Source organism: Quercus lobata, chromosome 12 (assembly GCF_001633185.2).
Source record: "Quercus lobata isolate SW786 chromosome 12, ValleyOak3.0 Primary Assembly, whole genome shotgun sequence".
Lineage (NCBI taxonomy): Eukaryota > Viridiplantae > Streptophyta > Magnoliopsida > Fagales > Fagaceae > Quercus > Quercus lobata.
The window spans coordinates 922806-935840 of NC_044915.1; the positions used below are offsets into that span (position 1 = coordinate 922806).

A 13035-nucleotide genomic window follows, 5' to 3' on the forward strand; every position below is an offset into this window, starting at 1 on the left:
TGCTGAAATTGAAAATTGAAACTGAAAATACTGTAGCGAAATAATTTTTAAATGTGTGAATAATGTCATGGGATTCATTTTTAATGAAAAAGTTGCTGAAAAGTGAAGTTTGTAGGTCTCGTGAAACCCACTGATGTGTTGAAAATGGCTAAAAAGTCAAAAAATTTGATTACTGTTTATAAACATACATAAACAGTAGCCTTTGTCTCCCATTACGCGTGCAAAAAAAATAAAAAAAATAAAAAGGAGAAAAGGGAAAACGCAGACGCAGAATCCAAACTCTCACAGGTGCTCGACAAAATCGGTCAAAAAAAAAAGTGCTAAAACAATAAACAAATAGCAGACAAGGTGCTCGACAAAAGCACTATTTACAGGTGCAGTCGCGCTTTTTATATAGCTAATAGAAATAGTAAGAAATGTTTTTTAATGATATTTTCCTAAACCTGGATTGATGTTAAATGTTATTATTAAGGAAGTGCAAAACAAATTCTGGATTTTTTTTTTTTTTTTTTTTTTAACTTAGTTATAATAACAATTTGTAAGGTTGATTGAAAATTGCTTACTTCGGTCAAGAAGTAGGAGACATACCCAATACGGAATTAACGAGTGCGTACGGTATCTTAAGTTCGTCAAACTGTCAAAGCACATGTAAGACTTTTTTTTTTCCATGAGAATTATGTATTTTGCGGTGGAAAAAGTTACTTATTTGTATATTCCAATAGAACTTTTCTTATTATGGATTTGTAATCAAAGTGTACAATTTAATAAAATATTGTTCATTTAAATCCAGGTTCTTTTTTTTTTTAATGGGGCATGACCACTGCCACCGGTGTTAGTGACTTGTGTGTTTAGTGTGTGTATTCCTTTGATTAATGACATCATTGGTGAAGCCCATTGTTTCAAACAAATTGCACCCGTTTTGCATTTTATATTCGTGTTCACTTTGAAAAACTTTGTTACAAGCCCATTCTTTATTCTGTCCAAACAGAAAATATATAATCCAGACAACAGCAGTGGCTGCCACTGCTGCATAAAATTGGTTTGACTATCAATCTAGGCTTGCATAATACAGCAATTTGGACAAAATAAGACTCTATTCAGAATAATTTGTGCATCATGTATCTTAAAGAGCTCAACTGGGATCAGAAATAGAACTTTCTTCTTAATATATATATGGCAGGAAGTTAGAATATGGGAAGACTCCTGGGTACCATGGTTATATAATTTCAAACCCATTGCTAAGGACAGCTTAGTGGTTCAACAGCCCCTGGTGGTTAGTCAGTTAATTGATGCAGTGAGAGGAGAGTGGGATTTGGCAAAGTTACAAGACCCGTTTGATGTTAGCTTCAATCTGTGCCATTGTTATAATTCCTCTCTCAAAGAGGAATACACCAGATAAAATTATGTGGATAACAAATGCTCAAGGGAGGTTTACAGTAAGGTCAGCATAGTTTTTGCAACAGAGGGTGATGTCAAGAACAGAGAGATCAGCCTGGAAGAAGCTATGGAATTTGAAAATACTATAGAGAATAACTCAGAAAATTTAAAATTCTAAATGCAGGTTACAAGAGTTGAGATAATAGTTTGATGCCAGATGCTTCTATGTAAATGGGAGGAGAAAAATTGTCTACACATCTTTAAAGATTGTATGGTGGAGAAAGCATTCTGGTTTGGAGGAAAATGAAATTTGAGGCTAGGCAAGTGGCCTGCCACCTGCTGCATCAATTCGTCAACTGGTGCATTTCGTAATTGAACCTCCTGCTGCTCTACTTCCAAATGAGATTCCTGAAGCTCATTTCCAAACCATGGCAGCAATCATATGGAAGCAAACATGGAGCATAAAAAAAATAAAAAATAAAAAATTCCTTTTCTTTTTCAGAAGTCAATATTAATGTCATGCTGGCAATTACAGACAAGTAATTCCAGGAGCATCTAGCAGTTTCAATTTAGCAGAACACAAATAGCAGTGTCAGACAGATAAATCATTGGCAAGCACCTCCCTTGTGCTGTTTTAGAATTAATTGTGATTCTGAAATATCTAATATACACAACCTACCCATGTTTTAGCAAAGTGGGGTTTGTTTAATAACTGAAATGTTTTTGTTGATGTTTTATCCTTACCTGATTAGTTTAAGCATGTGATCAGGAAGGATGTGGACAGTTGTATTGTTTCTGGTCAGTTTGAATGAAGCTTGCTCAAATGTCAACATATATATAAACAGAGAGCGAGAGAAGCAATGTAAAACTGTATAATAGGGGTAGATGGTACAAAAAGTATCATGTAATTTTCATTGACAAAATTACTGTTTTAGTTTGATCATCCTACAAAAAGTTCTTATTTTAACTTATAACTATTCTACAAGATGTTGATGTACATTCAAAAGATATGCAAACAGAATAAAACAATTTCATGTCTCGACATGCCTCCTTATAAAGAAAAATTAAAAATATACCCCGCTTTAGAAGACTGGAAAATAATTGATATTGTATACCTCACTATTCCTGATTAATTTCTCCATGAACTGCATGCAAGCTCCCTAGTTCAGAATGCCCATATCTTGAAGCCACAAAACCAAATGATCCCACAGCTGCAACAAGGACACCAAGGACCAGTACAAAGAGCTGGAAGTTTGCAAGCAACTCACCTCGGACCTCACTGTCTTTTGAGTGACAAGAGATCTGGTTTTCCTTTAGCTGGCAACCTTCTGGCATCATGGGGCCATAGAGAGTGAATGCAGTCTGATAGAACCAGAGACCTTGGAGAGTTATAGCAATGCCACAGCATAAATCAACCGGGAAGCTGCTTGGAAAGAGGGCTCCAACAACAGTGGACAGTACACAAAGGCCTATCAGGAGAACAAGGAGAAAGTGGTAGTACCCCTCAAGGCCTTTATGGTTTGTTGAGTGAAAGTAGAATAGGAGATACTCAGCACAGAATGCTGAGGAGACAATCAAACAAAGAGCTCCTTCTGGCAAGGGAAGAAACCTAAACAAAGAAGTGTAGAAATAAAAAAAAAGAAATAAGAAAAAAAAATCCATAATTATAGTTTTAAATGTTACTATCAACAGTGATTGTTGTGTGAAATTTAGTAATTACATAATTAACACAATATATGCTGTGGTGAACCTTTTTTTATCAAGCAGACAGAATTCTGTTAATAGTACTCGAAGCACTGGATTTTTAAAATGACAAAGTGTGCAATATATTGATCAAAATCAATTTGTACTTACAGAAAATTGAAAAATAAAAGATGTGATTATCATCTTCAAGCTTATTGAGGCAATGCTTCAAACAAAACTATCTTGACCTAACGACTCTAACCAAACACCCAGCATGCAACAATAATGTTACAGGGCTCATGAATCAAAGGATTGCCAAATTTAATAATCATTCGGTCACTAATATTAAAAAAGATTTCATATGATATGCATGAAGGCATAAAATAAATATCTAGCAAGAATTGCTAGGAAAAACCTTTTTTTTTCTTTTTTTGATAGATAATAAGAGTTTTATTGATGAAAAAGAACAATGTGTTTACGATTGTAAACTCAAGGAAAAACATTTAATTTTCTAAAATGTTTTGGAGCATATAAATCTCATCAAAACAATAAGCAGACAAATTCTAGAATGTTATTATTATTTTTTTTTTTTAGAAGAAATTTCTAGAATGTTATAGTTAGCCAAGGTTTCATAAGGTATGGGATAGGTGAAAAAGATACATTTTAAATAAACTTTCAATTCTTAATTTTTGGTTTTTTTTATTTCTAATAAATTAATTTCTGGTTGAAGTGTAATCACACCTTCATTTCCCTGAAAATCTCTTAGAAACTAACAGAGGTAAGTACAGTTGACAACAAGGCCTCAGGCACACAATAGCAAGATATATGATGCAAGATAAAACTCTATGTGCACTGTAAATACAAGAGGAAAAAGAAAAAGAAAACCTTTTTGTCTGTTTCTTACACTAAAATGTATAACTGTGGCAATCATAGCACTGTAGAACTAACAAATTTATAAGAAAGTTTATAGGAAATCAATATCAGCAGTTTTTGTATTATAATTGTTTTTAAATTTAGATTGGTAAGTACACTTTTCATGAATCCATGAGTTGTCACCTAACTATCCACCCCTTATAGGTGAAGGGGATGCCATGTGGGCCAAAGACCACAAGTGGGTATGATTAGTATTTTAGATCTGGGATATTTTATTATTTGTATAAAAGATAGTACATACACTTGTTTTGATGAGTCAAATTTCAAATTATGGTGAAAGTATAAAAAAGATTCTACATTGATTGATATTTCACAAAAACATCAAGAGAGACAACTAGAAGAGATACCCAGGAAAGCTCTCTGGTGAAAATCCAATCTCAAAGGTTCACAACCCCTTTTTCACACTGCATTTTATGAAAACTATGCCATTTTTTTTCTCTCAAATATCCATTTTCCCACTATATCCTACAATATTCTTCTTGGACAACTTGTTGCACTATAAGCAAGGCACTAATGGCCTAAGTTTTGCTGTATGTAATGGTTGTCGTTTTAGAACCGCATGCAAATGCCTCTAAAATGATATTCTGCTTTTGAGGTTATGTTTTGTTTTTAAAACTCAGAACTTCCAAGCTTCATCTTTTTCTTCATTGTCCGGTTGCAATGGATATGTGGGCTATGGTGTTTGGTTTGTTTGGAGTGAGCTGGGTTATGCCGCAATCTATAGTGGGGCTTCTAACATGTTGGCAAGGCAGATTTGGCCGTCATCGAAATGGGTATACATGGTTGATGGTTCCCCATTGCTTATTATGGTGCCTTTGGAGGGAGAGAAATAGTCAGTGCTTTGAAGATAAGGAGAGATCCATATCAGACTTAAAGCTATTTTTCTTTAGGACTTTAATGGATTGGTTGGCTGCTTTGCGGAACCAATCATTTTTATCTTTTCTTGATTTCTTAGATGCCTGTAATTTTTGTTCTTGATTGTTTGACCCCTTGTACACTTCCTGTGTACTAGGGTGTTCCCCTTTTTTGATATCAATAAACTTTTACTTATCAAAAAAAAAAACTTCCAAGCTTCAATAAAAATCCACATACCTTACTTGAAACATGGCATGACTGTGCGCCTAAAGCAGTGCTCAGTCACAAATTTTTAGTAAGGAAATACTGTTTTCCCCTTACAATATATCTGTTTGCCGATGCTCTACCACAGTTCTAATTACTTGTGACTACCTCACTACCATGAACAAGAGGGCAAAGATAACTTAATATGATACTTTTTTTTTTCCTTATGTAAATCAGCAGAATCATCCTTCCTACATTCATTTTAAGGCACCATTTCCCATTTTAAATGTTTTAAGGCAAAAAACAAATTGATTTATGCTTATGCCAAACACAGATGTGAAACAAGCCTAAATTATAAGTATGCAATATGCAGATAGAAATAAACAGTGTGGTAGAATTTAAGAGCTCATCTCAATTAGAACTTCAAACCTTTCCTTTTCTGCCATCCATGCATGTGGAAAGAGAAACTGACTCAAACAAAAAGATCAATTATACCCAATGAGTGCAGGCTTAAATTTCCTAATCAATCCAAGAAAAATTCTACTATTTCCTTTTGTTTTCTAAGCAACCCATAAACAAAAAGTACTTATATTTAAGATTTTTAACAAATAACAAAGCAGAAATAAGCATTATAAATCACATCATATCAGGATTTGCAAAATTAGAATTCGAGGAAGCTGAAGTTATAGTAGGCATAGCTGTTAAAAATCTTATCAAGTATAGATTTATCTTTTCTCAGGAGATGAAATGAACAAGAAAATAAGTATTGACTATTGACTAACCTTGTCTTCTGAGAGAGCAGAGCAACCAAACCAAAGATGAAGAACATGAGGAGCATCCCTGAATGCTCGAAATCATTCATGTGGGAAGGATTCAAGACCCCATTCACAAGAAACTTGAGGTGGGTCGAATACAAAAGCTCAATACACATATCAATAAAAGCACCAATCACAATAATATAAAGCTCCAAGTACTTAAGCCTTCCATCAAAACCAGGCACAGGGTTCCAAACCTGAACCTTATACTTTTTTGGGTTCGATACATATCGAACCAAAGAGCTCCATACGTGCCACAACCCAACTACTAGAAACAATGTTCCTGGTAGAACATGACCCTTGAAAGATCCCATCTTTTATATTCTTATTACTATTATTTACCACTCTCTGAGATACAACCAATCAGCTTAAGCCTCTGAATAGTTCTTTCATCAAACTTCAGCTTGTGTTGTTGTGTTCCTGAATCAACCAGGAGCAGACTCTTCTGTGCACACGAATTCAATTCTCTTTTTTCTTGTTGTATTATGTAACAGCAGACTTTCTAAAGAAAAATTGATGGGTTTTCCGTGTTAACTGTGCTTGGTTGACTTGACTCTGATAGCAGCTGCAGCCAAACAGAAAAAAAAAAAAAACAAATGAAGAAGAAAAACTTGTTGAATTTTCTAGAGGTTCAGCAAAATAAAAGGTCTTTAAAATGTGACAAAACCATCCACCTAACTGAGACCATCATAAAATTTGTGACAAAGACTTCCTCACGTTAAGAAGATAAAGGGTTCTTATCAAAAAAGAAGAAAAAAAAAGGGTAAAAAATTGAAAGAGAGGAAAAAACAAGCCCACCCCATCCCCACCTGTTAGTCAAAGATTGATGGCCCGAATGAAAGAAACCCAACTTTTTCTTCCCCAACTTTTACACATAACCAAAGCACAAATACAATTTTATTTTGGTTAAAGTTGAGAAAAGGCCTTGCCTGAGACTGAGAGGAAAAGAAACTTTTTTGGTTTGCTTAGAAACGAAAGAATTGAGCACTTTTAGGTAGCATATAGCAATTGATTGGGTATGTAACTGTAAAGGCCAAATAATAATAAAAATAATAATAAAACTGTATAAATGAAAAGATGATGACGACGATGATGTACTTACATATACAAATAATAATAATATTATATATCTGATAGATAGTTGTTTCCCATGTGGGTTTCGATGCAGCAGCCAGGACCACCTTCTTCTTCTTTCTTTCTTTTTTTCTTTTTTTTTTTGGTTATATAAAAATATGTAATTCACTGAATTTTTAATATTAAAGAGATGAAAAAAAATGGTGGGATTTTCTGGATCTGAGATTGAAGATAATCGGGAAAGCAGAGGAAAAGAGTTTATATTTAGCTATTAATACGAGAGCGTCTGTCTGCGAAATGCGAATAATAAGGAAAAGGAAAAGGTCCGAAAGAGTTTTTGTCCTGTGGTTCACGGTAATATCAATATTCAAGTCTCTCTCTACTCTCTACTCTCTACTCTCTACTACAAAAACAAAAAACAATCCATGATTCCATTTGTATAACATATCTGTTATGAGTCCTCTGACTGATCGCAATGTTCTCGATTAGGGTGGTGGGGTCCATAACCCATCTTCATCACTGCATTGGATCATTTCTTTAGGGTATGTTTGGTACACTAAATGTGAATTACAACAGGAATGGTAATCTTTATTACCAAGAATAAAATATGTTGTAATGGAATAACTAAACCTATTCATTAGTTTGGTTGTGAGTTGTAACATTAGAATAAAACTTATGATCTATTTTAGGAAATATCTTATTCATATAATTATGTTTCCTAGAAAATAATATATTTTAAATATTAGAGAGATAAGTTATTTTTTAGTGATTTTTTATTTCCATAATTGTTAGATAGATAGGGAAAGTTTATTTATTTGGAAATATATTAGTGTTGGAAATTATTACATCTATTAAGGAATAACTATTACAACCTTTTTAGAGAGGAATAGTTATTCTTCATTTTAAAGAATCCTATAATAAAAACATAACCAAACTATTGAATAGTTAAACCATAGGAATAACTATTACATTACAGTATCTATTACAGTCTACCAAACGTGCCTTAATTCTTTTTCTTTTTTTTTAAGTCAAAAAAGATTGCAATTCACATCCCATAAATATTTTACTCCTAAATTAATTAAAAAATCTCAGGTGAGTTAGGTTTTTTTTTTTTTTTTTTTGGTTAAGAGGAATAAAATTAACAATTAAAAAGCACACAAGCAAACATATTCCCCTGTCCGAGGTGAGTTAGTTGCTTGTCCGAGATACTATTCAAGGAGTTTCTTAGGGGCTGTTTAGATAGCCTATTTTCATAACTCAATTCTCTATTTCTATAACTTATAATTCAAAAATAGTAGGACTCATAATAAAAAGGTTGTTTGAAAAATAATAACTCTGCTTCCATCACTCAATTCTCTGATTTTTGAGTTATGAGTTATGGAAACTGAAAACATATTTTGGCTGTTTTCAGTTTTCATAACTTATAACTCAATGACAATATTGTAATTAAACATACATAAGGGACCTACAGCCACAACTTTTAACCACCTTTTAACTTTTTTTTTTTTTTTTCCTTTTCCTGGGTTGGCTGTTCGGTTCTGTGTTTTTTTCTTTTTTTTTCCTTTTCCTGGGTTAGCAAAGTGGGGTTTGTTTAATGACTGAAATGGTTTTGTTGATGTTTTATCCTTACCTGATTAGTTTAAGCATGTGATCAGGAAGGATGCGGACAGTTGTATTGTTTCTGGTTAGTTTGAATGAAGCTTGCTCAATTGTCAACATATATATAAACAGAGAGCGAGAGAAGCAATGTAAAACTGTATAATAGAGGTAGATGGTACAAAAAGTATCACGTAATTTTCATTGACAAAATTACTGTTTTAGTTTGATCATCCTACAAAAAGTTCTTATTTAAACTATAACTATTCTACAAGATGTTGATGTACATTCAAAAGATATGCAAAAAGAATAAAACAATTTCATGCCTCGACCTGCCTCCTTATAAAAAAAATAAAAATTATACCCCGCTTCAGAAGACTGGAAAATAATCGATATTGTATACCTCACTATTCCTGATTAATTTCTCCCTGAACTGCATGCAAGCTCCCTAGTTCAGAATGCCCATATCTTGAAGCCAAAAAACAAAATGATCCCACAGCTGCAACAAGGACACCAAGGACCAGTACAAAGAGCTGGAAGTTTGCAAGCAACTCACCTCGGATCTCACTGTCTTTTGAGTGACAAGAGATCTGGTTTTCCTTTAGCTGGCAACCTTCTGGCATCATGGAGCCATAGAGAGTGAATGAAGTCTGATATAACCAGAGACCTTGGAGAGTTATAGTGATGCCACAGCATAAATCAACTGGGAAGCTGCTTGGAAAGAGGGCAGCAGCAACAGTGGACAGTACACAAAAGCCTATCAGGAGAACAAGGAGAAAGTGGTAGTACCCCTCAAGGCCTTTATGGGTTGTTGAGTGAAAGTAGAATAGGAGACACTCAGCACAGAATGCTGAGGAGACAATCAAACAAAGAGCTCCTTCTGGCAAGGTAAGAAACCTAAACAAAGAAGTGTAGAAATAAAAAAGAGCAATAAGAAAAAAAATCCATAATTACAGTTTTAAATCTTACTATGAACAGTGATTGTTGTGTGAAATTTAGCAATTACATAATAAACACAAGATATGCTGTGGTGAACCTTTTTTTATCAAGCAGACAGAATTCTGTTAATCGTACAGGAAGCACTGGATTTTTATAATGACAAAGTGTGCAATATATTGATCAAAATCAATATGAACTTACAGAAAATTGAAAAATAAAAGATGTGATTATCATCTTCAAGCTTATTGAGGCAATGCTTCAAACAAAACAATCTTGACCTAACGACTCTAACCAAACACCCAGCATGCAACAATAATGTTACAGGGCTCATTAATCAAAGGATTGCCAAATTTAATAATCATTCAGTCACTAATATTAAAAAGGCTTCCTATGATATGCATGAAGGCATAAAATAAATATCTAGCAAGAATTGCTAAGAAAAACATTTAATTTTCCAAAATGTTTTGGAGCATATAAATCTCATCAAAACAATAAGCAGACAAATTCTAGAATGTTATTATTATTATTTTTTTTTTTTTTTTTTTGAGAAGAAAATTCTAGAATGTTATAGTTAGCCAAGGTTTCATAAGGTATGGGATAGGTGAAAAAGATATAACTTATATTTTAAAAATACTTTCGATTCTTAATTTTTGGTTTGTTTTATTTCTAATAAATTAATTTCTGGTTGGAAGTGTAAACATACCTTCATTTCACTGAAAATCTCTTAGAAACTAACAGAGGTAAGTGCAGTTGACAACAAGGCCTCAGGCACACAATAGCAAAATATATGATGAAAGATAAAACTATGTGTGCACTGTAAATACACGAGGAAAACGAAAAAGAAAACCTTTTTGTCTGTTTCTTAAACTAAAATGTATAACTGTGGCAATCATGGCACTGTAGAACTAACAAATTCATAAGAAAGTCTATAAGAAATCAATATCAGCAGTTTTTGTATTATAATTATTTTTAAATTTAGATAGGTAAGTACACTTTTCATGAATCCATGAGTTGTCACCTAACTCTCCACCCCTTATAGGTGGAGGGGATGACATTTGGGCCAAAGACCACAAGTGGGTATGATTAGTATTTTAGATCTGGGATATTTTATTATTTGTATAAAAGATAGTACATACATTTGTTTTGATGAGTCAATTTACAAATTATGGTGAAAGTATAAAAAAGTACTACATTAATTGATATTTCACGCAAACATCAGGAGAGACAACTAGAAGAGATACCCAGGAAAGCTCTCTGGTGAAAATGCATTCTCAAAGGTTCACAACCCTTTTTCACACTGCAGTTTATGAAAACTATGCCATTTTTTTTCTCTCAAATATCCATTTTCCCACTATAGCCTACAATATTCTTCTTGGACAACTTGTTGCACTATAAGCAAGGCAATAATGGCCTAAGTTTTGCTGTGTATATAATGGTCGTTGTTTTAGAACCGCATGCAAATGCCTCTAATCAGATATACTTCTTCTGAGGTTACGTTTTGTTTTTAAAACTCAGAATTTCAAGCTTCAATAAAAATCCACATACCTTACTTCAAATAAGTATTGACTATTGACTAACCTTGTCTTCTGAGAGAGCAGGGCAACCAAACCAAAGATGAAGAACATGAGGAGCATCCCTGAATGCTCGAAATTATTCATGTGGGAAGGATTCAAGACTCCATTCACAAAAAATTCGAGGTGGGTCGAATGCAAAAGCTCAATACACATATCAATAAAAGCACCAATCACAATAATATAAAGCTCCAAGTACTTAAGCCTTCCATCAAAACCAGGCACAGGGTTCCAAACCTGAACCTTATACTTTTTTGGGTTCGATACATATCGAACCAAAGAGCTCCATACGTGCCACAACCCAACAACTAGAAACAATGTTCCTGATAGAAGATGACCCTTGAAAGATCCCATCTTTGTATTCTTATTACTATTACCACTCTTTGAGATACAATCAATCAGCTTAAGCCTCTGAATAGTTCTTTCATCAAACTTCAGCTTGTGTTGTTGTGTTCCTGAGTCAACCAGGAGCAGACTCTTCGGTTCACACGAATTCAATTCTCGTTTTTCTTGTTGTTTTAGGTAACAGCAGACTTTCTAAAGAAAAATTGATGGGTTTTCCGTGTTAACTGCACTTGGTTGACAATGGCGGAGTCAGGAATCTTGAGTTGGGGGGCCGAACTATATATTCTGTCAAGATAAACTCAAATAAAAAATAGACACTTCCCTAAAAATTCCACATAATATATGTGTGTAAATATAAAATATATAAATTATTTGCAAAACTTCATCCATGTTTGACAAATCAATATCATAATGTTATAGTTGAATTATCATATGAGCTTTTTTATTTCTTAATAAAATCTTGAAAATAGAAAATTTCAATCAAATTGCATATATTATTAATGTTCAATGATTTGAATGTATTAATTGGAATTGAAATTGAGCTAAAAATTAGGGGTTCCACACTTACACTATTTACTCACAAAACTTACTATCTAACTATTTCATTCTATTGTAATTATATATCAACTCTAAACTCTCTTTTTTTAGGAAAAATTACTAAATTATTTAATCAATGCTTTCTTTTGGGGGGCCAACTCTTATTTTTTTTCATATAACCTTTATATATTTATAAAATATACTTAAATTGTAAAAAAAATTAAAAATTTTGGAGGGGCCAAGGCTCCCCCCCCCCCCCCCCCACAAGGATACATGTGGCTCCGCCACTGTTGGTTGACTTGACTCTGATAGCAGCTGCAGCCAAAAAGGAAAAAAAAAAAAAAAAAACAAATGATGAAGAAAAACTAGTTGAATTTTCTAGAGGTTCAGCAAAATAAAAGGTCCTTAAAATGTGACAAAACCATCCACCTAACTGAGACCATCATAAAATTTGTGACAAAGACTTCCTTCACGTTAAGAAGATAAAGGGTTCCCCCATCAGAAAAAAAAGAAAAAAAAAAAGAAAGATAAAGGGTTCTTATCAAAAAAGAAGAAAAAAAAAGGGTCAAAAATTGAAAGAGAGGAAAAAACAAGCCCACACCATCCCCACCTGTTAGTCAAAGATTGATGGCCCGAATGAAAGAAACCCAACATTTTTTTCCCCAACTTTTACACATAACCAAAGCACAAATACAATTTTATTTTGGTTAAAGTTGAGAAAAGGCCTTGCCTGAGACTGAGAGGAAAAGAAACTTTTTTGGTTTGCTTAGAAACGAAAGAATTGAGCACTTTTACGTAGCATATAGCAATTGATTGGGTATGTAACTGTAAAGGCCAAAAAATAATAATAAAACTGTAAAAATGAAAAGATGATGACGACGATGATGTACTTACATATACAAATAATAATATCATATATCTGATAGATAGTTGTTTCCCATGTGGGTTCGATGCAGCAGCCAGTACCACCTTCTTCTTCTTTCTTTCTTTTTTTTTTTTTTTTTTTTTTTTTTTGTTATATAAAAATATGTAATTCACTGAATTTTTAATATTAAAGAGATGGAAAAAAATGGTGGGATTTTGTGGATCTGAGATTGAAGATAATC

The 13035-nt window shown here is 33.3% G+C and overlaps 2 protein-coding genes across 4 annotated transcripts; both read right to left on the reverse strand.

The window, feature by feature from the left end:
- Positions 1–1472: 1472 nt before the first annotated feature.
- Positions 1473–7067, reverse strand: LOC115971313 (transmembrane protein 45A-like). 3 transcript variants are annotated; one of them, XM_031091163.1, is made up of 3 exons: positions 5835–6870; positions 2493–2986; positions 1473–1785 (listed from the first exon to the last, which is right to left on the reverse strand). In XM_031091163.1, exons 1-2 carry the CDS (start codon positions 6179–6181, stop codon positions 2497–2499), a joined length of 837 nt encoding a protein of 278 aa, XP_030947023.1. In that variant the 5' UTR covers positions 6182–6870; the 3' UTR covers positions 1473–1785; positions 2493–2496. The 3 variants fall into 3 exon arrangements, with proteins under 3 accessions (XP_030947023.1, XP_030947022.1, XP_030947020.1); XM_031091162.1 differs by lacking the exon at positions 1473–1785 and adding an exon at positions 6970–7067 and having other exon boundaries at positions 1886–2986; positions 5835–6432; XM_031091160.1 differs by lacking the exon at positions 1473–1785 and having other exon boundaries at positions 1886–2986; positions 5835–6432; positions 6677–6869.
- A 1646-nt stretch (positions 7068–8713) lies between these two features.
- Positions 8714–11644, reverse strand: LOC115971314 (transmembrane protein 45B-like). Its single transcript, XM_031091164.1, has 2 exons — positions 11055–11644; positions 8714–9434 (listed from the first exon to the last, which is right to left on the reverse strand). Exons 1-2 carry the CDS (start codon positions 11399–11401, stop codon positions 8945–8947), a joined length of 837 nt encoding a protein of 278 aa, XP_030947024.1. The 5' UTR covers positions 11402–11644; the 3' UTR covers positions 8714–8944.
- Between the last annotated feature and the right edge of the window lie 1391 nt (positions 11645–13035).

Excerpts from the sequence above, each read along its gene's own strand:
- LOC115971313 (XM_031091163.1), bottom strand. The coding sequence starts at position 6,181 with ATGGGATCTTTCAAGGGTCATGTTCTACCAGGAACATTGTTTCTAGTA. Across the intron at positions 2,987-5,834 it reads CTGCTCTCTCAGAAGACAAG|GTTTCTTCCCTTGCCAGAAG; the intron begins GTTAGTCAATAG and ends TTCTTTGTTTAG.
- LOC115971314 (XM_031091164.1), bottom strand. The coding sequence starts at position 11,401 with ATGGGATCTTTCAAGGGTCATCTTCTATCAGGAACATTGTTTCTAGTT. Across the intron at positions 9,435-11,054 it reads CTGCTCTCTCAGAAGACAAG|GTTTCTTACCTTGCCAGAAG; the intron begins GTTAGTCAATAG and ends TTCTTTGTTTAG.